At 45.0% G+C, this 27,812-nt stretch overlaps 1 protein-coding gene across 3 annotated transcripts in view; it reads right to left on the bottom strand.

The window, feature by feature from the left end:
- Mrps27 (mitochondrial ribosomal protein S27) overlaps window positions 1–27,742 on the bottom strand; it is a 68,759-nt gene extending 41,017 nt beyond the window's left edge. For 2 of the 3 annotated variants that reach the window (NM_001199192.1, NM_001108543.2), the window contains exons 1-4: window positions 27,638–27,742; window positions 23,614–23,691; window positions 11,472–11,542; window positions 9,300–9,358 (exon numbers count right to left, since the gene is read on the bottom strand). In NM_001199192.1, coding sequence (NP_001186121.1) covers window positions 9,300–9,358; window positions 11,472–11,542; window positions 23,614–23,691; window positions 27,638–27,710 — 281 coding nt within the window. In that variant the 5' untranslated portion in view covers window positions 27,711–27,742. Of the gene's footprint in view, window positions 1–5,253; window positions 5,412–9,299; window positions 9,359–11,471; window positions 11,543–23,613; window positions 23,692–27,637 lie in introns of those variants that run through there. The other variant, XM_087625851.1, reaches the window with a different exon arrangement.
- Window positions 27,743–27,812: the final 70 nt, after the last annotated feature.

Here is a 27,812-nt window from a genome sequence, read left to right as displayed (position 1 = left end):
GTCAGAAATTACATTAAAAGTGAGGCCAAGTAGAGATGAGGCCAAACAGGGAACAGGAAACAGGCAGAGACAGATAGCACAGGGCACTCTCAGGTCAGGAGGCCACTATGGCTGTGCTCTGAGAACACCGTATATATGTGTGAGACAAGATACCTTTCATTACCTGCCATTAACTCAGCAAGCCGAGAATGGGGATGATCTCATTTTGACATGCTTCCCGAACCTTTCCTCTATTAGCAATGAAGACTAATGCCCTCCTGGAGCATCCCCTCAGGGAGGCACCATCACCCCCAACCCCAGTATGGACCATGAAGCCGCGTATTTTCCTCACAGGCTGCTTAGTCTAGCATCCAAAGACTCAGCTTTAAGTTCCAAGCTCACCTAGGAAATGGGGATGCTGTCTTAAAACCAGCATTGATATTTAAAGGAACAGAATAGGCCTCAGAAAAACACTGGCTGGTTAAAACAAAGATAAAGAGAAATCTATCATGAAAATCACAGCAGTTATGATCAATGAAGAGAATTCACAAAGGTCCTAAGTGTCCACTTCCCTACACACAGAACATCTGGAAATACTTACGAATTTATTTGCTCTCGGCCTCAAAAATCATGATGCAACCAACTGCAACGCCTGCTCCCGCCCACACACCTCCCCGAAGCCTCTGCTCATCTGCTCCGCTCTCAGCAGCTGCTAGGAGCTCGCCGCAAACTCACACACACACCGATACCGACAGAAGCAGAAGGGTTTAATCAGCTTCTGCTCCCACAGGCTTGATCCAGGGATGCTGACTGTTACAGTCATGAAAACAGCCAACAGAAAGAGCTGTTGGCCGCAGGACTGTACTGTGGGAAACAGAACTCAGAGGCCATCTTCTGACACAGGCCTTACTTGTAAAAGGGTCACTCTTAAAAGGTTTTGGCAGCTAGCTATGTTAGAACAGATTTACTTTGGCCCCTTTCCTTCCCATTTATATGCAAGTCATCAAAAATGTGTTTTGTGAGTCTTTCAGAGACAGAAGATATAAAGGTAGATATTGGATAGTAACCAGCTGTCTAGAAAGTAAGCAGGGATCACTACAGCTGTTTATGACTAAAAACCCCGACAGATCGGAAGCCCCACTCTTTCTGTGATCTAGTCTTATATCTACTGCTATTTTGTTTGTTAATCATGGCAGAACTGACTGAAACGCTAATAATACCATTTAAGAGAGCAGTGTTTCTGAGAAGCTCAGCAGACCAGGCCCTTGTGCTCACAAAGCCTGAGGCTCTGAGCTCAATGAGAAGGCCAGGTATTCCTCCGGGCAGCTGCTATCTACAGTCAGCTTAACAGGCTGCACGTCACACATCAAACTAGAGCTTAAACTGGCCCTACCACACTCTGCTGTCAAGGTCTGTAAGCACCTACCCTACACAAGAGGACAGACTGTTGTGCCGCTGTTGATCTGTCATAATTTAAGGACTCATTCCGTCTCTGTTCTGGTTTCTACTGAGACTGCTCTGAAGAGACCTAGCACAGGCAGATACGCTGGCCTACTTGCTTCCTAAGTCAGGTCTCTATCATGGCTCCTAGTACCTGACTCGCTCACCACAGACTTTACAGATGTCACTCCGATTTCACGTCATTCTAAAGCTGACAAGCCTCAGAGGCCAGCTCCACTCCAGATTCCCAGCTGCCGCCAGCACGCCAGGAAGACCGCATGGCACGCTTGGCAACTGTGCCTCCTCCACAGCTCTGCGGCCGGCTCTTCTCTAACCATCAAGTATGGTCAGTAGACAGAAGACCGCAACTTAGAACACACTGTTCCATAAAAAGACAAAAAGTGTCCAGCCTCTTCCAGCCTCCTGACTGACTTCCAAGGCCGCACTTCAGCCATGTCCCAGTCTTTTTCCCATTGGCCAAGGTTTCATTTCCAACCCTCTATGCTTTCAACTTTCCATTAACTCTGCTGATTTATTCTCCCCTCCTGTGTATAATCTATTTCTCTCTCCATTCCTACCGCTGATTACCACATGTCAGATCTTTAACAGTGCAGGGAGGGAAAATTAATTCCCTCCCACCTTTAGCCATTTAAATTAAAAAAATGGTTACTAATCTTCATGGAATAACTTTGTTATAATACACATTTCTCAAGAGTCTACTAATGATAATTACTTTGTGGGTCATTAAAAAAGTTCTTCTTGACAATGAAATACATACAACATAAAATTCAAAAGTCCAAGACAGAATTCAATGAAAAATTACCCTGGAGTATTATTTTCTGAAAGAAAGCACTGTTAACAGCTTTTGTATGACTGTGCTTATCACTCAGAGCCATCCTATGTACATGGTCATAGTACACATACACACACACACATGTGTCACAAACCATGCACACATGCCCCACAGACTGTTACTGTCACCTAGTAATTCTGTAACTTACTCCATAGAAAATAAAAATATACAATCATTCCTCATTCCTCTTAACATTTGTGCAATCTTTTCTCCCTCTGTGTAGCCGCCTCATCCCCCAAGTTGTCCTCACAGGGCCCTCTCTCTGATGGCGGGCCCCACAAAGTCAGTTCTAACCTCAACTTTACCAGTCAAGTTCTACCTTCTAATGCATATTTGTGGATGGCAACATTAATCCCTCTTTCCTTTTACCCCAAACATATTTTAAAACACAAACCTTGTTATATAAACACAGTGAACTTACCTATTATCTGTGGGATTTGCCTGGACTTTGAACAGCTCCACATACGTACTCATCCTTAAAAACCTGCAGTCTTTTTGATTTGTCATGATTATACCACAGTTTCAGTGAATTAGAAAATGCTCTTCTACCTCCTATCGGCTTTAGAACTTCCTGTATCAACAGAGCTGATTTACCTTATGGACCCAGTAGTTGGTATTTGTCCTCATGTATTTTCATTTTAAACCTTATCAGAGTAGTTGTTTCAACAGAAAAAGAACAGCTAATTAACAAAATTAATCTTTCTCTCCATGTTCCCTATATTCACCCCCTTTCCTTTTTATCTAAATATATACTAGACATTCAGTACCTACTGATTTGCTTACTCCCAGTTCCTCCACATTAAGAGTTCATACCAGACATGGTGGCACACCCTTTTAACTGTAGCACTAGGGAGGCACAGGTAGGTGGATCTCTGTAAGTGTGATGCCAGCCTGGATTACATAGTGCACCTGGACAGCCAACAAACAAACAAACCAAACAAACAAACAAACAAACAAAGAACATCTGTGTGGGCTGGAGAGATGGCTCAGCGGTTAAGAGCACCAGCCGTTCCTACAGAGGATGAAGGTTTGGATCACGGCATCCACATGACAGCTCACAGGCATCAACAACTCCAGACTGTTTATGGAACAGTTCTCTTTAACACTAACGAAAGGAGTTCTGATGCCCTTTCCGGACCTCTGTGGGTACCAGGCACACCCTCAGTACACATACATACATACACGCAGGCACATACACAGCACGAGTACACAGAATGCATCTTCAACCACATGGAGATGTGAATGTGTGCACACATGCAGCTACACATAAGATGAAAGGGGCCTAATTTGACAGAAGAACTTTGATAGCAGAGCCAGGCTAGAGTATCCATATTATCTAATGAAAAGACATTAAAAACTATGGCCATGAAGACAATATAGCTGTAAACCAAATAAAGCAAAACAGAGATCAACAGAACAAAAAGTCACATGAAAATTATTACCAAGAGGTTCAGGGCAATGTGAAAGGAGTTTTGTGCTTGGATAAAATTAGGGGTTTTAATGAAAAAGCAAAAACCAAACAAAAAAACAAGCATTTGAGCCTTATCTTCTACTCTGTTTGAAAACCAACAAAACCTTAAAAACAATGCAATCAAGCAAACAAACAAAAAACCCTCAATTACTTACAGATATAACTCTAGAACCTAAATTTACAAAATTCTCAGGTAAAATAGCAGAGGAAATTATCTATGGTGTTCAGTTGGCAGAGATGTTTTAGAAGACACCAAAAGAACAAATCCAGGAAGAACTGGTGTTTCATCAAAAGTAAAACCTTACTTTGGAAAATACAGTAAGTGAATGAAAACACAAGACTAAGAAAAAGTTTTCAAATTCAGTAAAAAGAAAACAGCCACCAAAACAGGGCAGAAAATTTGAACATTTTGTCAATGGAGGAATCATCAGGCAATTACAGATTTAAATCAAAATCAAAACACACTAGTTCAGCTTAATCTGTCAGCTGAAATGCAGAGGAATGAGATTCTGCTAGGATTATAAAGTGAGCTGAGTACTTTGTAAAACAACTATCAAGTTCTTAAAAAGTTAAATATACATCAGGGGTGGAGAGATGGCTCAGTGATTAAGAGCACTGACTGCTCTTTCAGAGGTCCTGAGTTCAAATCCCAGCAACCATATGATGGCTCACAACCATCTATAATGTGATCTGATGCCCTCTTCTGGTGTGTCTGAAGACAGCTACAGTGTCTACATAAAATAAATCTTTTTTTTTTTTTTTTAAAAAAAGGTTAAACATGTATCTTCTATATGTTCCAGCCATTCTACTACAAATTTACCCTAGAGAAACAAAGGACACTACACAAAGATGGACACACAGGCATTCTTAATAGCTGGACTGCTATGGCTGCTAGCACAGGAGCCCCTATGGGTGCTGAGTCATCTCCCCAGTGTAATAAAGATGGCAACCACCTCAGAGCCCCTGGGAGTGGTAAGCTATAGCTAGCAAAGTATAGGCTTTATTCTTGTCACCAGCTCCAGGCTAAAAGACCAGAGGGAAGAAGGGTAGGCTCTAGAGCAGTGGAGGCCGATGCTCCGGTTCTCCTCGCCAAGCCCTTTGGGGAGGCGTGAGCTACGCTTGCCCGTTTGCTGCTGTCTAATACAGAAATCTGACTACAGTCGAGTGTCTCTGTGGGCTTGTGGTGAGGCTCAACAAGTAAAGACAACCACAGCACAGCAGTGTCAGAGCTGCTGTTCCGGAAAGTGTTTAAGGAGCTGCTTCTAAAAACACTCTAGAACTACTGGTCGCCCTTGGACCGCTAGGCTTAAAGAAAAGTGTGAATTTCATAGAGACCAAGCAATATGTTAGCAGAAAAACTTAAGACAGCTGAATGACAGTCTAAGACCTCAAGAAGTTATTCCTGAGCAAACCTGCCTGCAGCTCACTGCTAAGGAACCCTGACTCCCCCTCTCCCCCAGGCACAAACACCCCACAGCACCACCTTCCACGGAGCCGCTGCAGCACTTACGCTCACTGAGAAATGAAGCTATTCTGGGCCTTCGGCAGCCTGCCAGCCTGGAGACCTGGAGACACGCAGGCTGCCATCTGTCCCTTCCCAGCTGCTCCTGACCTGTCATCCGTCTCCACCCAGGGACTCCTGTTATCTGCCAGGTCAGCTAAGCAACTGATGAAGGATGCTTGAGGCCATGGTACGTAGTCTTCCTCTCTCATTACTGGGTGGCATGTTGCTCTCCATGACAACAAGGGTCCAATTCTAAGAAAAAGATCCGCTCCTGGGCTCTGCAGCCTTTCTAGAGTGACAACAGATTCAACATTCACCATGCTTTTGTTTCCAGAAACCACAGCAACTTTGGAACTGTAGAATCCTCAGTAGAAAATGTATGGCCAGAGATTCCTGTCACCCTTCAGGAATAACCCACCATGTTCTGATCACTGACGCTGTGAGCGTAACAGGAACAAGTTTCATATTACTGCCACAGTCTCCCAAGTGATGCAGAAGTCGAAATAAGCTTTTAAAACTGCAATTTGCAAAACCCTCACTAAAGAGGTCACCAGAAGGGAGGGCAGCAACTAGAGCTGCTTGCCATTAGCGTAGCCTCCACCACTAACACAGGAACTGCTCAAGCTCACTATCATCACCCCGATGGTGGCGTGTATTGATGGCATGTTTTTCCTACAACGTGTAGTTCTGTCTCCTAAAAATGGAGCCACATTAGCCTCCATGTTCTCTTGTCTAAGTGTGGACAGCAAGCGCAGAGGGGTGTGTGTGTCCAGCTCAGAATCTGACTAGCAGGCCAGGAAGGGTGATCTCCAAAATGGAAGGCGTGTTCACTGTATGAAACTTTACGGACACTCACCATAAAATAATGCTGACCCCAGGCAGGCAGGGCTCCAAAGGAGATAAAGAACACTGCAGTTCTCAGAATAACAGTGAGTAGTCCACAGACTCCCGACATTCCAGGCACCTCCTTCTACCTGTAATCCCAACCTCCCCCTCATACCGCAGCACTCTGTATCATACTCTCCCCAGAATCCTCCTCCCATAGTTCCCTTAGGAGCTGCCACACCCCAGCCTGGTCCCTCACAATGGTCTTGCTCTGGGCGACCCCATGCCAGCTTCCGCTTCGGCCTGGAGTGTGTGGCTCCCCTGCTCAGGACAGGCAGCACCTTGCCCTCTCACACTTGCTCACTGCTCCGGCAATCTCTATCTTAGACTCTGTCTAGGCTACACAGCTAATGCTTCTGAACCCTGTGGTGACTGTAAAAGCAGGAAGTCTTTGCCCTCTCAAAAGGCAGCAAAACAGTAAGTCAGTAACAAAAACCCTCTGCCCAGAGGAGAAAATATTTGTAGCTTAGTTATTTTAAAAATTAGCAGAAAGTAAGAAAGTTCTCAAAACAGAAGAATAAATGTCCTTCCTCTCCACTGACCTCTGACTGGCCTTTGTGTCAGCTGCTGTTGGCTGACTGCCCTGCGTCACGGTCTTCACCTGCTGGAGCCGTGGCTCCTGCCTCACCTCACCACACACCAGGCACTGATGATGCCAAAACAAAGCAGAAAAGTCCCCACTCACCCTACCCCAGCTCTGCTCTCCAGAGGGGAGGGCTAGGGGCCTGAAGAATCTTCTTACACCTCTCAGCTCAGGAGACTCACTGTATCTAACCTTTCATTTGGAAGACAGACACTTGCCACATACTTTTCTTCCTTTACAGGGAAAACTAGAATAAGGAAAGAAAATGTCTGCATTAAAGAAATCAAAGACAGGGCTTCAGAAGGGCTGTGGAAGGAAGCAGGAGAACCAGGCAAAAGAGCCCGTGGCTCACAAGGCCTCATAGGAGGCCCTGCAGCTTTTGTATTCTACGTCCTGAGCTCTCTGAAGGTGGGCCTGTGGACCCCGTCTCCAAGCTGGGTTTTCACAACTGAAACCAATTACACTGAAAGACAAGTATAAGACACTAAGAGGTTCCGGATGAGGCAGCATGGCTGCATCTCAGTACAGCAGACCCAGGACAAGAGCAGTCTAACTACCGACTGTAGTGAGCGCAGTTGTAAGGAAGCTGTTACAAATGAAAAAAAAAATCAATGATTTAATTGGTGCGAACAACAAATGCTGCAAATAGTGCGGGCATCTGTCATCTATATGCATAACAGAATAGATGCTAAGCACCACTGAGATGCTAATGGTGAGTTTTAGGCTTGCCCAACTTGCAGATCTCCAAAAAACGTTCTGGCAGACTACAACAGAGAAAGCAGATAGAGGCTTGGCTTCTCAGCAGAAGCAAAGGGCCTGTGGCAGCACAGCTGGACCTCTCCCTCTCTGATCCTCCTTTCCCTCAGCCATACCCCAGGCTTCTATAGCCCTGAAGATGGCTCCCAGATTAAGAAGCTTGAAGAGCCTGTGTGCACTCCGAAGCCTACTCCCCAGACCCAAACCCAAACCATACCCATGGGTCTGTCTCAGGTCCTCTCACTGTGTCAGTGTTTCTTTAAAATGCTTTATTCAGCTGAAGCTTCAGTTACAACAGTCACAGTTGATGCTTTGAGCATGCCCTGGTTCCCAAGTGCTGACTGACTCAGTTTTTAAACTTCCCACTGACTGAGTCACCTTTATCCTTACTTTTTGAATTTTCCCTTCAGATGTAGAATATTACAGTTTTCAGATTTTTGTCAATGGGACTGACTGCCTTAAACACCTGCAGTTTACTGTGGTACCTAAAGCATTCCTTTTCCTTCATGTTTCCTTTTCTATCATAAGCAGTGGATCCCAGTGTGGCCGGCTCCCAGAGAGTAGTGCACAGCCCATGTATGTCTGTCGTCCCTTTTCCTACCTCAGTAGCAGCCTTCCTGTAAAGATCGCTGGTGAGTTACTGAGTGTCCACGCTTTCCTAACCATGACATCTGGAGATTTCAATTGTGCCCCTGGGGTGAGATGAGAAGGTGCTGTGTGCCACAAGTCCTGGGAAATGCTGGAGCTTAAAACTGCTGCCCGTGTCTAGACCCACAGCACAAAGTCCATCAGTTAAAATATGGTGGTGGCTACAGGTTGTGACAGGGAAGGACGTAAGCCTATGCCACTGCAGCAGTAAGGGTTACTCTAAGTCAGTGGTTCTCAACCTTCCTAATGGAGCTCCTCATGTTGTGTGACCCCCAACCATAAAATTATTTTCATTGGTACTTTACAACTTTAAATCTGCTGTTAGGAATTGTAATGTAAATGTCTGTGTTTTCCATGGTCTTAGGTAACCCCCATGAAAGGGTCATTTGACCCCCAAAAGGTTGGAGATGGAACTGCTCAGGGAGTAAGAAATGCCGCAGGCAGGACAGCCAGGAGCTGTAGGCCAAGATTAAGAAGTTGCTCGATATTCCTTCATGGAAGACTGTGCTTTTAATGTCACTCTGAGATCAAAAGTCACTCCGTAAGGATGTCAGCCACAGTAACCACAGGAGGCCTAGCTAGTGGAAGCTTCTCAGGGGACCAGGCCTCTGGTGTCCCAGCTTAACCCCCGATTTCAGTTACTCGAGAGAAACTCCACAAGTAAAGCTTGTAACTTTTCATTTTCACAAACCGTTTCTGAGGCCTTGTCCTCTCAGGCTGGGAAGCTTTGTCATTTAGACAATGGGAGAAGATTATCACTAGCCTTGCTTACATAGCTTACCTCGACTCTTAAGACACAAAAGTATCTATAAAGTCATGAAAATGTTTTTAAAAAGTCAGAAAACGGCTCATTCTGATAATGAAAAGAGAATTTTAAAAAAGATATCTTAAGAGCATTTGTTCTGACTACAGCAAGTCACAGTGGCTTGGAGTTAAGAGTCTTATGCATGGTCTACATGGAAAGAGAAGACAGCAAATACATGAGTCTTCTGTTTATGATCTGGACTACATGCAACTGGCTTCATCCTCGTACATACGTACACACACACACACACACTCATGCATTTGTATGTGTGCGCATACACACTTCTCAATACTACAAAAGGAGGAAAAAAAAAAAAAAAAAACCAAACCCAGGTGTTGAAAGTGAGTGTGAAAGCAGAGGCGACGGGAAGCTTACTTGTAAAGATAGTACTCGGCAGAGTCTATATCTTCTCGAGATGAAATGTTGTCCACAAACTAAAGGAGAAAAAAAATTCTTGGTTGAATACAAATTATGCCACATGCCTGGTCCAGATCATGCGTGCTCTTGACCAGACGTGCACTCTTCTTACTGCTTCAGATGTGCTGCTGCTGCTGTGCTCTCTCCTGAAAACCCTTCACACTAGTGAGAACGAGACACAGCACAGCTCCTCTTCTACATATTTCTGTATTTGGTCCAAAACAAAGAACAACCAAGCGCCCATTTAAACCCAAACCTTGTCATACAGACGGAGCCTCTCACAGTACTGTTCGCCTGTCTTCCTCTTTCCTCCCCATCCTGTGCTCCGAATACACGGAACACGAGGTGGAGATGGTGGAGATCCATTTCTAAAACAAATGTAATTCACTTTCACTTTACGTTCATTAGTGTTTGGACTGCACATGTGAGGGTGTCAGAAGCCCTGGAACTGGAGTCAGGGACAGCTGTGAGCCACCATGTGGATACTGGGAATTGAACCCAGGTCCCTGCAAGAGCAGCCAGTGCTCTTCACCACTGAGCCAGCTCTCCAGCCCTGAAATGGCGGAGATCTTAACTCTGGAACAATGCTGTTCAGAACATTAAAATCTATGCGTCGGGATTCCGTTTATAGCTGTTTTCACTCTGATTTTAGTGTCGATACGGAGCAAGCGTTTTAGGATTGAGGTTCCTTCAAGCTATAACTTTTCTGCGTCCTGGGGCTGGGGATGCAGCTCACTGGTGGAGAGTGCCTAACCAAGCTTCACGAGGCTCCAGGTTCAATCTCCAGCACTTGAAAAGACAAACGGTAGAAACTCTGAGTCTGTTCTTTACCTATGATCTAAATGAGCCGGAAATACTCCCCAAGGGTGGATTCTGCTCTCAGGTGGAAGATCTCAAGTCGGAAGACAGAATAAGAGACTAGGTGTGCTGTGAGTCTAACAAATCCTCGTGAAGAGAGAGAAGGGAGAGAGAGAAGGGAGACTTTCTAAAAATAACCAAGCCCGGTGGGTTTGATTAGAAATCCATTAACGGGCAGATAACATGAGGCGCAAACACCGGCCCTGAGCCTGAGAAGCAGCTCCTGATAGCCTGCTCTGCAGAAACAGATGGCACGGGCCCTCTGGGACTGAGTTGCTCCATCTGGACCAACAGCTACAGGCTTCCGTCCCGAGGAGGAAGGTTCAGGTTGGAACATGCTCACAACAGCTCTTAAAGTTCCAAGTGTTGTCTAAATGAAAATCAGGTATCTCAGCCCACGGGGTGGGGGAATCGCACTGAAAACAAAGGCCTCTCAATCTTCTCCACTATGAGATACAAGTCCCCAAGTCTAAGGAGTGACAGCCGAACTGTTTCTATACTAAGAGGACAAAGGGCACAGGGAAAGGATCAGGGATGAAAGGAAAGATTCTTTCTGTCCCTTTGTCTAGATTTAGTAGCTCCCGACTGAAGGATCCCGCTCACTTCTGCACAAGATGTTTCCAAGATCTCACTACCTCTGAGGGAGACACGGCCACCCTCCAACTGGAAACGGGGAAACAGAAGAACACTGCTGCCCAGTATCTGACCTGGTCTTGTCTTGATGGTGATCTCAGGTGGACTCTGATGTCCCAGCCTTTCTACCTACAAGCTACGTGCATCTGCAAAGTTGCCCATCAACTGCGCCTTACAAATACCACACACGTCTCACAGCTTCTGTGGAGATGAACATACATGACGTGTGGCGAGAAACTAGAAGAGTGGCTGCCTGTGGTGGTTCCCACTGATCACTGCTCACGTTGCTGGCCTGACAGTCAGTTCCCCGACCCACCTTCCAGAGGCAGTCAGTTCACCGCTAGCTCGAGCTCTTCCCCAGGGTTAACCGTCTACTGAAAGAACGGTCACTGTGTTCCACTGAAGGAAACACAGAATAATGACCCTGAGGAAAAGAACTCATCAGTGATAGCTAACCTGAGTCTGGTGTATTTGCTTCCTTGCATTTCAGACACTAGATCATAGACTACCTACTGGTAATTATAAAAACACACTACACTGTGCAAAGTTATCTCCCACGTGACTACTATTTCTACAACACAGCTGTCTACACAGTCTTGATTGCTTCCTTCTTTGAAAGTAGGTTTAAAATGGTCTTACCCGAGATATTGATAAAGAACTAACAGGCAACTTCCTTTCATATGCTTTGTCCATTAAGGATGCAAGATCAGCTGTGAAGACAAAGGAGAAAGAACTCTGTTAAATATAAAAAACAGACTGGACTCCTGCCAGATGGCCGAGAACGTTACAAAGTCAGTATGGACGCAGATGCTCACTCCTGCTCCTTTTCAGACACTGAGGACACAGTTTTCAGTAACTGGTTGAACTAGGTTATAATAATTTAAAAAGTACAAATTTAGCTCTTAAAAAAATGGATCGATAAGGTTCCTCTGTAAGGAAACACAAAGCATGAGGTCTGTCAGTCTGTAGGAAAAGGAACCAGGTGAGAGGCAAGCCCAGGGAGCTGTCACCACCTCTTATCCCTAGCAGTGTACACCAGTCACATATGGTAGCCACGCCAAAGGTTTATAATGGTCATTTACCAAGAGACTCTCCTGTATTTGCTAACTAAAGCAGAAAAGCCCCTGCCTCTCCTTCCTGATTAGGAGTCTCCACTGCCCAGGTGTTGGCTCCCCTCAACAGACCACCCTTAGGACACTTGGAATGGGTGACGTCCCACTCATCACGGACCCTAAACTCACCTTGGCTCCAGGTGATGCACACTCCGAACGGCTTGTCACATCGCCTCACTGTTTCTCAAGTTAACAGTACTTTCTCCCCGCACTCTCAGCTCATGACTGTATCCCATTTTGATGGAGAGATAATTAAGAGAGCACTATCCTTGTATCAAATCTACCAGGCCAGTGCTAACTCTGTCCTCATTTGATCTCTCCATCTAGAGATCCTTGAGGAAATATTTATCTGCTCATCCGCACCCCACCATTTCTCAGGCTCCATTAGGATTGTCTTTTCTTTCTGTCTCTTGACCCTGGAATGCCCAACTCTCAGTAGTGGAGTCTGCTATGGCTTCAGGCCTGGGTTAAGGTGCTACGTGATAGTAGTCCCTTTCACAGCTCTAGTCTCACAGTCAGTCTGCGTATAGACATCTACCCCGATTCTGGCCTCTGACTCCAGACCTGCATTTCCAGTCTATCTCCATTTGTGTGTTCAATAGGCTTTTCAGCTGCATGTCCTCTAAATTCTTCAAATGTCCTCTCTAAATATGCTCTCCCTACCAGTCCAAAGAGACGGCTGGCTGGCTGAGAAAGCAGGAGTTATCTTTCATCCCACCGTTTCTCATACTACATAACTGGTCAGCAACACCTATAGGCTCCAGATTTGAATATATACATATTTATTTCATCAGCTCCATTGCTAGGCTTCTAATCTCTTATTTCTTGACCACGCTTTAGTAACTATTAAAGGGTCTAGAGGATAGGTCAGTTGGTAAAGTGTTTGCCAAGCAAGCATGAAGTTTGATCATCAGCACACATGTAAAAAGCCAGTCATGGTGGCATGAGCTAATGATCCCACTGCTGAGCAGGCCACGGGGGGTCTGAGCAGCCAGCCAGCTAACTTGCTGAGCACCAGACCAGTGAGCACCCTTCTCTCAAAACAAACATGAAACGTGAAAAAAACTTGAGGCTATCCTCTTGCCTACACCCACACATGCACAAGTGTGCACATGCAGCCAGCATCATGCACGCAAACATACATGTAATTACCTTACCCTTAGAATTGAGGTTCTGTCAAGCAAGCAGACTGAGGGAGGCTTTTAAACATAGTTCAGATCCTGTTACTCCCTTTCTGAACCAAAGTATTTTCTATTAACCACAAATACCCATATGAGATGATCCCTCCTGCCCTTACAGTAGAAGTGTCAGGGAAGAACTGAATTCACCGACCTACACTCAGTTTACAGGACAGTTCTGTGAAAAGCACTCTGGAAATATCTAGAGGCGGGAATCAAAGGAAAAAAGGCTAAGGAATAAATGGGTACACCTCTCAGGTTTTCTTACTGTAACGTAAGTAGCAAATCCTGAGACATTCAGAGACACTCAACTGACACCTGTTCACTGGCAACTTCTTATTGCACAGTCAACTATTTATCTTCCTGCCTCAGGGACATGGTTCCTGACTTAGAGCAAGCAACCATGGAAAAGCAACTTGGCAGAACTCCTAAAACATGACTTGTTATAAATGGCCTTTATTAATGACTATCTTAAAAGTATTGAAACAGGTGATTACAGCATCTGTAAAACCCACAAACAGATCCTTAAAACCCTTCCCTATCAGGGATCAATAATATTGTCAAGTGCACTTGCTCATAATTAGATACTCATGTTACCAAGTCTATAATTAGGACCATTCTTATGGGAATGATCACTATGAAGAATCACCTCCTTTTATTCAAAATTTACACACACATACATAAAGAGCCAGGATCAGGAGCTACTGGCCTAGTTAAAATGGCCTGCAAGGCTCTTTCCCTTGTCCTTTTCACAAGTATGCACAGCGCCTCGCCATCACAGGACTGAGACAGCTCGCTGACTACCGCTAAGCATGGTAACCAGATTCTATCTGAATCTTCACACCAAGGCGTCTTTGGTGATTGGAATTGGCCTGGGCTTCTAAGAGGACAGCAGCTGCTTAACCCCCGCCTGATGAATAACATTTACATACTGCACCTCAGAGAGGTTTGCTGCAAACACACCACCTGACCAATCACCCCACATCACTGAGCTGCTGTGATGAATGAGGCAGAAAACAGGGAAGGGCAGGAGGGCCAGGAAAGCAGGGCAGCTGCAGCATATGGAGGGCCAGCGCCACAGGCTCCTGGATGGTGGCTTCCACAGCCAAAGTCACACTTCATGCTTTAGTGAGGGGCCAACAGATGCCCAAGTTCTGTTCAATGGGCTGTGCCAAAGACACTGTTTTGGAAGGTTCTCTGCTCCCCAGGACACTCACTGAAGCTGACGGCTGTGGAGGACAACAAATACTACGGGAAAATGGACCTGAAATGCGAACTCTTCACTTAGCAGAATTTCCCACTACACGATGTGGAAATACATTCGGAAGATGAAACACAAGATAGTATTAAAGCGTTCTTGTCTGAAAACAGCAACAGCACGGAGGCTCTAAGGACTTTTTATGATGGAGTGAGCTCCCACGGGTTTAAGACTGGATTTCTAGGCCTGCCACCAGAGTAAGGGTCATTTTCTCTGGCTCTGTAGGGAACCAGGGCCTCCAACAGACCCAGCAGCTGATGGTGCAGCCAGTGGAGAAGCAGGTGTACTGCGTAAGAACAACCTGCGGAGCAGGCAGGGTCTGGGCGTGGTGTCTAAGCCCACAGACAATAAAAAAAAATACTATTTCTGGAATGTGATGAACTATACTGCTTTAATGACTCTTTTTACCATAAAAATAAAACTGAGCTTTGAAGAAGGTAAATACAATTGCCGGGGCCACAAGGGCACTCACACTTGCAGAACTTGAGGGAATAACTACAGGGTTAGTCGCCCCAGGCAATCAGCGAGCTGCTGTGTAGGGACCTTTGGTTTGAGTAACTGGTGGTCAGAGAAAACTCAGGGCTCTGTAAGAGGGGGAGCTGCTTAGGAGGCTCTGGGGTTCAGTTAGGTTGGCGCTGCTGGCGTAAGGAGAAACTGGAACAAGGACCAATGTTCTTGAGGATCCCACACAAGTGAGCTCTGGTGCCCCTGCAGCCTTGACATTTGCATGTCTTCTTGGTGATCCCAAGTATGCCAGGGTAAGCATTTTATTCAAAGAGGTGCTCCTCTACACAAAACCTAGGAATGGCAAACTGGACCACAAGAAGCACACGAATCCCCTCCTGGGGGCCGGGGTGAGGGGCAGAAAGGAGCACGGGTATTAAAGGACTAGAGTCACTGCCTTTGCGGGTCACCAGACTATGACAAGTACAGTCATACACAGCTCCACATTTGTCAAAACTTATTAAACTGTATGCTTTAGGCATGGTTTGTTTTTATGTAAATACTGCAACAAAACTCAAAAGCAAGGGAAGGTGGGACAGAACAGGAGATAAAAACAGGCATATGTCCATATTCCCAGCACCTGGAGTCTGAAGCAAGAAGAACCACGAGTTTCAGGCCAGCCTATGCTGTGTGTCATCAGTCTGTCTCAAAAAGCAAGCAAGCAAGCAAGCAAGCAAGCAAGCAAGCAAGCAAGCAAGCAAGCAAGCAGTGAGTTAAAAAGGTTAGACGTAAGTGAGAACTAGGGAACTAAAAACCAGGCAGAAGTGAAATTACACAGAAAGCAAGGAAGTAGTATGAGAAGGGCGACACTAAGAGACACTGAAAACAGAATGACTTCTGAGAGAAATTTAATTTCCAAGAGTACCAAGAGAATGAGGTGAGGTGACATGTAATAGAAAAACACATGCACGTGCACACGCATGCACACACGGCCTGTGAATGTGTATGGGGGCCACAGGTCAGCCGTGGTTTCACTCAGTTCCTCAGGTACTGTGCACGTGTCTGGGGCTCGCCAATTACAGTGAACTTGCTCTCGGTGACACCCGGGGGTCTGTGTGTTTCTTCCTCCCCGGTGTTGGCAATCCAGACAGGCACCATCACACCTGGATCTTTTTTTAAAAAAGATTAATTTTCTGTGTAGTGTTTTACCTGCATGGTCACATAGCCATATGTACACCATGTGCTTGCAGTACCTGATGTCAGAAGAGGGTGTCAGGTCCTGTGAGAGTTACAGGTGGCTGCTGGGAGCCAAACCCACCAGCAAGAGCAGCCAATGCTCCTAGGCAGAGTCATCTCTCCAGCCCTGCTCTGCCCCACCACTCACCCGGCTCCCTCAGTGCTGGGGATCATCCTTTCTTTCCGGCCCCGCCCTGTCCCCGCCCACTCCCCATCTGGCTTCATTAGGTGCTGGGGGATCACCCTTGGGTCCTTGGGCTTTCTCAGCAAGCACTTTACCAAACCAGCTGTCTCCTGAGAGCGTTTCAGAATTAATAATAAAAGAGAGTCTTCTGCACATATAAGCCCAACAAACAGATTCTGTGTCATTGTGAAATGGGAGAATGGGGTCATCTTAAAAAGAGCTAGGGGGAAAATTAGGAGCTACTTACAAAGGAAAACCAAACCAAAACTTCTAAACAAACCAAGGACCTTAACTCTACCAGGAGAGGGTTTTGGTTTGGTTTGGTTTGGTTTGGTTTGAGCATAGCATCGAAAGGCAGAAATAGAACTGGATGAGGGAAGGGACAGAATGAACACTAGCAGGCAGTGTTTACACTTAGACAGGGGACAGAGTAGAGACAAGGAATGCAAACAGTATTGCAGCAGTGCTAAGGAAGTCTTCAGAGGTCCAGTTAAGTAGGTGCTGTTCAGAGATGACTTGAGATGTAAGAACTGAGAGTAAATAAAGGGGCCCAGAGAGCAGCTTAAATACAATGTTTTGAAAGATAAAGCTTTAGTATTGGACAATAGCATAGTGTATCACTTTTTCTTTGTGTGCCTCTGTGTGTGTGTGTGTGTGTGTGTGTGTGTATGCTATTCTAAAGGATAAAGTGGTAAGCGTTAGAATTTAAGTTAAGTAATTACCTTAGAAGAAGGACAATAATCTTAAAAAAAAAAAAAAAAAAAACAGAAATAGAGGATCTAACTTCCATACCAGTGGGATGGGGTAATGTAAGACCCATTCCCTTCTAGCTGAAGCAGGAGAAGGGGAGAGGAGCCTCTCTGCAGTCAGGTGACTGAGCGGCTTTCCCACACCCCACCAGGCTCCCACCTGTTCCCGAGCATACTTCCCCGTCAACTAAGACAGATGCCCTGAGGCATACAGCAGGTAGGAGCTGGGACTCCATAAACTCACTCACCTAAACTCAAAACTGTCTAGGCAGGAGGTGTGCCCATCATAGGAACATGCCTCAAGAAAGCGTCTCGCTGTATCTAAGGGAATTTAACTCCCCAAATAGCACTCTCAGAGAGCCCTCCAGGCTGCAGTCCATCACCACCTGCTACTGTTCTGTGGAAAATGATTGCTCAGCGAGGCAGGAATAAAGTACACTGTAACATTCCACTTTGAATTAAAACTGGAAAAGCCCGTTTGCCTTCTGCACGACTCTCCAGTGTTCTACCACCCCAGGGCCTGGAGAGACCACTTGGGTAGAGATGACTGCACTATACATTTCCTCAGGCAGGAGGCTGAGGCAGGGATGGAGGGGGTGTGGGCATTGGGGGAGGACGTGGGGGGCATCCAGGCCTTGAGCTCTCCACCCATACTCAACTGCAGTTGGTGTTTTCTGAAACTTGACCTTGGGTTTGTTCCTGCAGCCTTTTCCTCCACTCAGCTCCATGTTGTAACGTATCATCTCTCTTAAGCCATTAAGTAACAAGCAGCCAAAACCAAGTACCCAGAAACCACTACCTGGCTCTTTGGTCAAGGGCTAAAGCTGCAGTAACCACGGAAAAGGACAACAGTCGGCCCGTGACACAAATGGTGGGCTGAGCCCTCCTAGATCTGTAGGAAAAACTATGAGGCTCTGGGCCGTGTGGACCCTAGAGTCAGGCTGTGAGGACCTCCTAACAATCTTGATTCTTCCAACCCATGACAACAAAAATAAAAGCAAAAACAACATTAATAACAAGGGATAAGACTAACCACAAACAAAATGACCAAAAATAAGTCCAACTAGACCACCAACCATGGAAAAAACAATAACAACAAATAAAATAAGCCCCGAACCCGATCACATTATTTTTTACAGCTAGGACAGATGGGAAACTAGACACATTCAGCACCAGCAGAACGATGCAATCTGCAAATCAAGAGTGTGAGATGCTCTACAAAAGTGAGTTTTCGCAAGCGGGACATGTGAGTGTGTCATGCGGGATGTGACACGTAAGTCCTCTGTGAGTGAAGAACGCATGTTTAACACATGATGAAATGGGAACATGCAGTGTTTAAGGATGCCATTATAGTTTTCTTTAAAAATCGACTTTGAAGGTACATATCAAAATACATATAAAATGACTGGGTGGCAGCAATCTGATAGAGGGGTACAGCATATAGATGAACTTGAACTAATACTGTTGAATCTGGTTTACTCCCATGTTTCTACAATTTTTTTTTTATTAAAGAGTCAAGAGAAAGCACAACTGTATCTGTGTGATTCAGTTGGTTCCTTGTTCAATTAGAGCATTAAAAGTATGTTTATAAGAATACCAGAAATCGGTCAGGTGTGGTGGTGCACACACTCAATCCGGGGGAGGCAGAGGTAGGTGGATCTCTGAGTTCAAGGTCCTCCCGACTACCAAGGCTTACAAGGTGAGACCTGGTCCCTCCCAAAAAAGCAAAAACAAACAAACAAACAAAAAACAGTAACAGAAGCTGATTATTTCATATACCTTTATATACAACAATGGCTTTAAAAATGTCTTATCTTGGGCTGGGGATTTAGCTCAGTGGTAGAGCGCTTACCGAGGAAGCGCAAGGCCCTGGGTTCGGTCCCCAGCTCCGAAAAAAAAGAACCAAAAAAAAAAAATCTTATCTTTTTTAATTATAACACACACACACACACACACACACACACACACACACACACACACACACACACACACACAGACGCGCGCGCGCAGGATCTGCTTCAAAACAGTCCAAAGGATTAGGAAGGGGAGCAGACATAAGCTGATAACAGCCGAAAGCAGATGGCGGATGCTGGGGATTCTTTACAGCATTGTCTACTTTCCTGTTTTACACTTTCTCGTGTAAAGTGCTAAACTGCTTTTAGAAAGCAGCCTCTGGTGTTGCAAATCAGAATTTCGGGTGTCTCTGAAGAAAGCCAGGAAAAACAACCCAGTCTCCAGAGCGGGAAGGATGCTCCAGCCTCCTATGCAGGTGTGCTCACTTTGTGATAATTCACTGCATAGGATCTGCCTTTCTGAATGCACAAGACAATGCAACAAGTAGCTTTCAAGAAAATAGAGGCAGCATTTTAATGCTCAAGGATCCTAGGCACCCCTGAAACAGCCCTCTCCGGGGACGGAGGGCGGAGCCAAGAACGCCACACCCGCAGCGGCGCCAATGAGGGCCACAGGAGCAAATGCCTCATATCGGCCCTCCTCCCTCCTCCAATCAGCGAACCCGACCCGAGCACCTCACAGCACTCCCAGAGCGATGTCCAATCACCGCGCTCCACATGAGCGCACGCTCTCCCGCGCCTCAGCACAGACGGAAGGGCGTTTCTCGCAAGGACCACACTGCCATCTACTGCCTGACCTGCGGAAATGCAGGAAAGGAGCACCTGGAGCCCTGCTCAGAATCAGAGCTCAACCCTAGCAAACTCAAGCAGTCATGCTATGCAGAAAAATGTGCATCTATGAACCAGAGGAGGTAGCAGTTACACAATGGGAAAAACGTACAGCCTCCGAAGGCTCCGTTTTCTTCCAGGCAGTCTGAATTCCAAACTTTACTTCACATCAAATATACAGAGAGACATACAGAGGGACCCAGGGACTCATCCATTCCACATATTTCTAGGATGAATGTTTAGGAACTAGGCAGACATCAATCATCCCTAACTTATAACTATAGACATGGACAGTGGTGACATCCGGACACAAACCCAGTTGCCAGCCTTGGGTGCAGAATCCACATCATGCTACTGCGGGAAGGCACAAGACAAGCTACAGAGTAGGAAAACAGTTCTGACTGGAGGCAGAGGGGCAGCAATGACCGGTAATTTACTCAAGCACTGGTCTCAACACGGAAGAGACAATTGGCTCCCTGTGATATTTATGTGTAACAGATTATCATCGTACTTTTTGGCAAACTTATTCATGTGACCAGGACAAAGCCCTTTAGGTTTGTGCCCATATATCTAAATGATCTAACTGCACCTAACACAAGACACCAACAGTGGCTGGCCCCATTTCCTCATCTTTCCTCCATACCTAGGGAAATGTTTAACCATAAGCTTTCCCAGAATGCATCACTCCTTTATTTATAGTTCCATAGCACTGTGGATTAATTCACATATGGCACATGAGAACGATCTTTGCTATATAGCTATTTGAAGCCACATTAGAATTATCCGAGTGCATGGCTTCTAAGAGAAGAATAACTGAATTCAGAGGACATCTTAACGTATGCATAGATTATTTTTAACTTTCACGATGACCAGAGAGCTGCTACTTTCTAGATAGAAGATATTGTATAACATGCAATGGTATGACTCCCCACAAAGCCCTGCCTCTGTTGGGAACCGAGCTCTAACCATAGAAAGGAGACCACAGCAAAGCCAGGGAAAACCCCGTGCAGATGAATGGGAATTTGAGCTATTGGGTAAGAATCAATGACATCTAATGCCTAGCTCCTGTTTCTAATACAACTCACGAGCATTCCCAAGGAAGGGCTGAGTCCAGGCTAGGGAAGGGAAGGTACTAAGCCTAGAACACACTGTTAAGCAAGAAGGAAGCAAGTGGTGAGAAAGAGGACATGGAAAATAAACTGGGAAAATATATTGGCCAGGCAGCATGGGACACTAGACTCCAAATAATGACAGCAATGAACCAGTGGGGAAAATCCCAGCAAACAACAACCGTCAACACAAAGTATGACCACAGATACATGAGAAGGAAACAGGAAAGGAAGCGAGGTCTGCGGCCTAAGGGGAACACACTGGTGCCAACTAGTAAATAGGCAGGGCAAGTAGGAGGTGGAGAATCGCCACTCTGCAACCTTTAGGCGTAGACTGACTCAGGCATGGACGGAAAGAAAATCTACGGGAAGACTTGAGATGCAGCAGGACACCATCGTTAAGTTAAAGGTTTCCCTGCCAGTCGAGAACACCCGCCAGTGTTGCAGCTGAGAACTCATGTGACCAGGACATGGAGCTGATGTGTGTAGGGGAGGCGGAGAGTCACCAGCTGTGTCCGCATCAGACACCCAGACAGGATCACATCGCCACAGAGTAGTGTGCATGGGAAGCAAAACTGCAACTGAACCGTAAAGAACGGTGAGAAAGGCCTGAGGAATAAAAAAGGGTAAGGAATAATTTCAAATTAAGAACACTTGACTTAAATGCAACATGAACCCAGAATGCATCCTGTATTAGAGGAGGAAAAAAATTTGATAAGGGGCATTTTGAAGTCAAGTGACAAAAAGCAAGAAAAAAAGCATTAACGAATGAACTCAATAAATGTGCTGTGGGAGATGACGAGTGTGCATACTGAAGAATTTGAGACTGAAGGCTAGGATGGGTGAAACAGTATCTCAGTTAAAAAACAGCATGTGCACACCTCTCTGACAGGGCGTGCGCACACACACACACACGCACGCACGCACACACACTAGAATGAGAAAACAAAAACATCAAAATGAAAACAAAAAGTGAATATGGGCGAAAGGTAGAGAGGAGCTCAATAATTTTTTGTAGGTTGAAAAGTCCTTCTAGGGGCTAGGGTATGGGCCAGTGAGTAAGAGTGAAAATCTGGGGGCTGGGGATTTAGCTCAGTGGTAGAGCGCTTACCTAGGAAGCGCAAGGCCCTGGGTTCGGTCCCCAGCTCCGAAAAAAAGAACCAAAAAAAAAAGAGTGAAAATCTGAGTGTGAGTCCCCAGTCCCCACATCTAAAGTCCAGAATGGTTGTGTGCAGGCCTACAGCCCACTCCTGGGGGGTCGAGGTGCTGAGCTTGCCTGGATTTGTTGGTGCCAGCTCCCCTCCACATTCAGCGAGAGACTCTTTACTACTTTCAAACCTGCTTCTAATTCATGGAACTAATTTCGTTTTAACACATGAACACAAAGCACTTTCATACTTAAAAATAAGCTAGATATTTTTCATTAAATTGACTATAACAATGGACTATAAGTGGACATTTGAGTTATTTAGAACTTTATCAAAAACTGTCCATTTTTAAAGTAAAAATGTCACTCTAGGGATACCTGTGATGTCTGGTTTCCCTAGTAGAGTACATCTGTGCCCATACCCATTGTCCTGTGGGTCAGGGCTGTACATAGAAAATGAGAGAGTGTAGTGACTTCTGAATCCTTAGTGACGCCTAAATATTTCATTACATTTCAGAGTACTACTATAAACCAAACTGCTTCATTTTAAAGTGTTACATTTAGAAAATGTATTACCTTTGAATTTAATCTCCAGATGTTATAAAGTATTGATTTAAAGGCTGCGAGAGTCAGGCTTTAAGTTCCCTATGGAGGGCTTGATCACACACCCTCAGAACCTGCCTAGCTCTGCTTTGGCCGCCCCTGGCCACACACCCCATCCAGAGCTGCTGGCCAAGTCCTCAACTCACATTCTCAAAGGAGACCATGTTCTGAAGCATCCTAAAGGTGGCCAAACTAAAGGCTACATCCCTGCTCTTCTAGAAGAGTCCATCGCAGGGAGGGCTTTGTTCTTATCTAACACAACACAGAGAAACTGAGGAGTTGAGCACACGCAGGTGGGTGGTGGGAGGTGCTAGGTCAGCACAGGTAGACATGCGCACAGCGACAGTCTCAGCCCATCGCCCACCTATTCACTCCGCACCGTCGCCACTGCTTGCGCATTTGGAAAATGCGCCTGTAGGGTCAGCGACTTCTTTTAGGCCTTGGTAATTTATACAAGAAAGGCTGCTTGCAACCTGAACTGTGAAACAGGAACAAGGGAAGCAGAGGGTTCTATGAGCTTCCTGCTCACTATCCTTTCGTGGCTTCCATGACACTGCAAATTTGCTTCCAAATCTGTCACCTGGCAATGACACTATAAAACAGAGACAAGCTGCATGGAAACTACAGTGCAGTGAGCAAAACGCAAGAACGAGCTGTTTACACAGCCTCAGCAGTGCAACACCAAGGCAGACAACAAAGACGGTTTCAGGCCGCAGGGAACAGCGGAGGTGATCTTCCATAAGTGGACAGAACTCTGTTTAAGACTTAAAATGTACTTCTTTAAGCCACATCATCGTAGAGGTATCTTTTTTTTTTTTTTTAAGATTTATTTTATTTATATGAATACACTGTAGCTATCTCAAGATACAGCCGAAGAGGGCATCAGATTCCCTTACAGATGGCTGTGAGCCACCATGTGGTTGCTGGGATTTGAACTCAGGACCTCTGGAGGAGCAGTCAGTGTTCTTAACCGCTGAGATATCCCTCCAGCCCCTCACAGAGATATCTTATGCATGTGTCATGTGAGTGTATGATACGAGGTAGGTGGAGTGACCACACACAGTGCATGGCAGAACCTACCCAGATGGCATTGCTCCTTCTCTCTTGCTTCCCACTGGTGGCTGTCCACGTATGCTGCGGAGAGCAGGCATCTTTTACCTGAGGGAGAGATAATCAGATCAGCAGGCCTGTTTCGCAGATCTTCTTTACTGACTACAACTTCCGTTGTATTTGCAACTATCAACTCATGCATTTTTAAAATTCAAGCATGATACTATAATGACTACCACACATTTCACAGCAAAACACAGAAAAGTCTAAAAGACCCCATGACAGTTTCACAGGTGAACATGCTGGTCCTTCTCATCTTTTAAACTGAAAGTCATTTATACTATCAAGTTATAGCCCCACTTTTCGTTCTAAAGTCCTTCAGAGATCCCAAATAGCCTGTCAAACTATGCTGTCATTGACTCGATGTGTTATGGTTATCAATCCTGAAAACATTTCCATTTGACTTGGATTAGCATATTTATCGGTATTTTGTATAAAGCAAAGAGCAGTATATACCAAGACTTGGTATGTCATTGTAATGGAATGCTATTTAGCAATTTAAGAATAAGAATCCTGAAAACATTACGTTAGGTAGAAGATACCAGCCGCAAATTATGTCCCACTTACACGAAGCATCAGAATAGGGAAATCTGAAGAGAGGAAGTAGGCCACATGTCACCTAGAACTGGGAATGGGGATTGAGGGGGTGAGAGTGACTGGCAACAAGAGATACAGAGTGTGATAAAACATACTCTGGGTTGGTTGTAAAGATGCTTGCACAACGCTGAGAATCGCACAACTGTGTACTTTCAGTGAGTGAGTGGTACTGCTTATGGATTCTTTAACCAAGCGAAGGGAAAGAACTCCAAAATACAAGGCAGACACCCAGCAAAAATAACAGACCACACAAGGAGTACAACCTGAGTTCTACCTCAGTGAACAGTGACTGGAGATGAGGCCTAGCTTTGACTTCTAGCCTCTACATACATGCACACATTTGAGCATGTGCATGCAAGCATGTATATGTATGCATGCACATGCACATACTCAACACACATATACACACATGCATACACACACATGCATGCATACACACAGACACACACACACACACAGGCACACACACACTTTTTTAAAGTAAAATAAAATAATAACTCATCTTTCTAGAAAGATCAAAGGTTTTTCCAGTACTGAGTATGAACTGAGTTTCTGTACGATTATGTTACAACCAAAGAATTTCTGTGGCCAGAGCAAAAGACAGAAGGAGACGGACCAGAAACAAAGTGGAAGATCTCTTTTTTTTTTCTTTTCTTTTCTTTTCTTTTTTTTTTCTTTTCTTTTCTTTTTTTTTGGGGGGGGAGCTGGGGACCGAACCCAGGGCCTTGTGCTCTACCACTGAGCTAAATGCGCAGCCCCCGGAAGATCTCTTAAACTTTAGTTATATGTAGGAATCTCATTAAAATGCAGAAAGACTCTCAGCAGGCCTACAGGGCAGACAGATCTCTGCTTCTCTGACAAGTAAGCGGGCAACAACAAAGTACTCAAACCATATCTGCATGAGTAAGAGACTGACTTCAGACTCACAGGTTTGGGTCTCAGCTTGCCCAATCCCTCTCCACACACTAATATCTGCTTAGTCAGGCTGGAGTGTCTGTAAGTTCAAGGCCAACCTGCTCTATACAGTTTCTAGCCAACCAGCCCTATATAGTGAGACCCTGCCTCTAAAACTAGAGTGTTTAAAATGTTTCCCAAGATTACCCTTACTTAGATCAATATCCTTGGAGCAACAATATTCTCTAAACTAAGTATCTTCAGTAAAAGGAATGTTTCTCCTTGGAATTCTGTAGTACTTTGAAGGACCCAGAACTTCAAATTTGGTGGAAAACATATTTGCTCCTACAGCCTTATATATTTGCTTGTTATTTTAGGCTTTTTGCTTCAGTTTTTTGGAAACAGAGTTTCTCTCTGTCGCCCTGGCTGTTCTGTAACTCCCCCATAGACCAGGGTGACCTTGAACTCAGATCCTCCTGCCTCTGCCTCTTGAGTGTTGGAATTAAAGGTATGTACCACCACATCTGGCTCTACTTGTGCCTTTAATCAACCGTCTCCAAGCATTTTGTTGGTTTGTTTTGTTTTTAAAATAAGGAAATGTGACTGTGGAAATAGATGAGTTTTAGCAGCACAATTTAACTTTCAGCCGTTGTGTTGCCAGTAATAAATGCTAATGGAAAACTGGGCAAATCGCACAACATCTCTGAATCTTTCACATACACAGAATGAAGGAATACCGCCTATCAGCATGGTAGTTATGGTCTCACTAATGTCTCACTGTCTTCTAATTATGCTACCCAGTGGCTTCCTTCCTCTGTCCTTTCCAAGTCTTTTTGTCATTGCTCTTGGTTCATTTTTCTTCCACCCTTTTGATAATTTTAGCTGTATTCTTTTCTTTTTTTTTTTTTTTTTGGTTCTTTTTTTCGGAGCTGGGGACCGAACCCAGGGCCTTGCGCTTCCTAGGTAAGCGCTCTACCACTGAGCTAAATCCCCAGCCCCAGCTGTATTCTTTTCATAGAGGACTATTTAGAAGTCTCAAAGTGTTGCATATACTGACTGATCTGCCATGAATTTGTACAAGCTGTGTGCTTAAGTCAAGGTATTTATACACATACTCAAATCTGTCCTATGTACGTATAGTGCCTTCTTACAGCCTCCATCTATGGTCTAATGCAGAGTCCAAAAAACTTTCTGTAGAAATGAAAATGCTATATTCTAAGTTGTTCAGGACAAAATCCACCAGCTACGTAGATCCACTGAACACATAAAACACCAACTGCCAGTAAAAAAGTCTTAGTTTTTAATCTTATTTTATCTTCAACTTAAATTTAAATAGCTACGAGTACTAGCAGCTACCATGTTGGAAAAGCTTACCATATGTTTACCAGTTTAAACTGAAACCAAACTGCCAAAGTAGATGTTTTCTCATGTTGCTCTATGTAATTTCCACTTCTTTGTTAGCATGGTTGTCCCAACCATTATCAACCAACTTCTCTCCTTCATCTACTAGCATGGGTCTTATTAGACTTCAAAGAATTTACTATCAATCACAATTAAATATGCTAAGTAGCTCTACAAAGCATTCTTACTTTAGTGCCAAATATTGTTCCTATCAACTTGTCAAATGCACGAAATGCAACATTCTTAAACAGGTAGTTCAAACGCTTTATCTTTAGAAAACTCTTGAGGCCAACCATGAAGTTTTTAAATGGTAGGAGTGTGAGCAAGTGTGTATTGCTTTTCTTTTTGTAACTGGTGTTAAGGGGAGTCTGATTGAAAATAAGCAGCACTGGAAACATCTAAGTGTGGTTAGTTCATTTCACTCCTGTAATCTAGCACATCTTCAAGGACTATGAGGTTGTAACCTCGACAAACTAGGCTTTTCTAAATACTTTAAAATATTTCCCACCATTAGGTTCACTAATAAGGCTTTGCGTGATGTGCGATTCAGCTAAGACATCAAAGTCCTCTACTTGTCTATCTACTAGTGGAAAACTGTAACAACAACAACAACAAAAGTCAGGTAGAAGTTGTGACCAAGGTCACTAGGTAAAGTGAGGCTAGTATTGAAAAATTCTTTCACGAGATGAAGACCAAGGGTTCGGACTATCAAGTACGAAGCAGTGAGGAAAAACTTTTGCCTGATGACCCTCCAAAGAAATCTCAGGGGAAGAAAACTGTCTACCCCCATGAGTGAATATATTCGGGTTTTTCATGATCCCTACAAAGTCTACTAGTTTAACACATTAAACTTACAAGACATACGCAGAGCCTCATGCCACAGCCGCCATCTACTTTTCAAAAGTTTGGATTGGCGGGTACTAGCCTTAAAGGAGATGAGTTATTTTTCCTTTCTGCACTAACCAATACCCTACATGGCTTCTCTAGCAACCGGATCCCAGAAGCATTTATGATCTTCTTGGAAGCTATCGCTCCCTTCATTCAATAAACAGCGTGATGAGAGGCCTAATGGAGCTACTGCTCCAAGGCAGCAGCCACCAACCTGCCAAGGAAAGGCGAGACGCAGCTATTCCCCGAGCCAGGAGCATCCCACACCGCACCATGGGGGCCGCCATCTTGGAGCGTACCAAATGGACCGCCGCCCCGGGGGTCAGGCACAGAGAAGGCGGGACAGAGCCCGCCTCCGCCGGAAGTGGACGGACCACCTTGGGCGGTCC

Source organism: Rattus norvegicus, chromosome 2, assembly GCF_021556685.1.
Source record: "Rattus norvegicus strain SHRSP/BbbUtx chromosome 2, alternate assembly SHRSP_T2T, whole genome shotgun sequence".
Taxonomy (NCBI): domain Eukaryota; kingdom Metazoa; phylum Chordata; class Mammalia; order Rodentia; family Muridae; genus Rattus; species Rattus norvegicus.
Note: the sequence above shows the minus strand (reverse complement) of the source record. Positions and strands in the feature narration are given on the sequence as shown.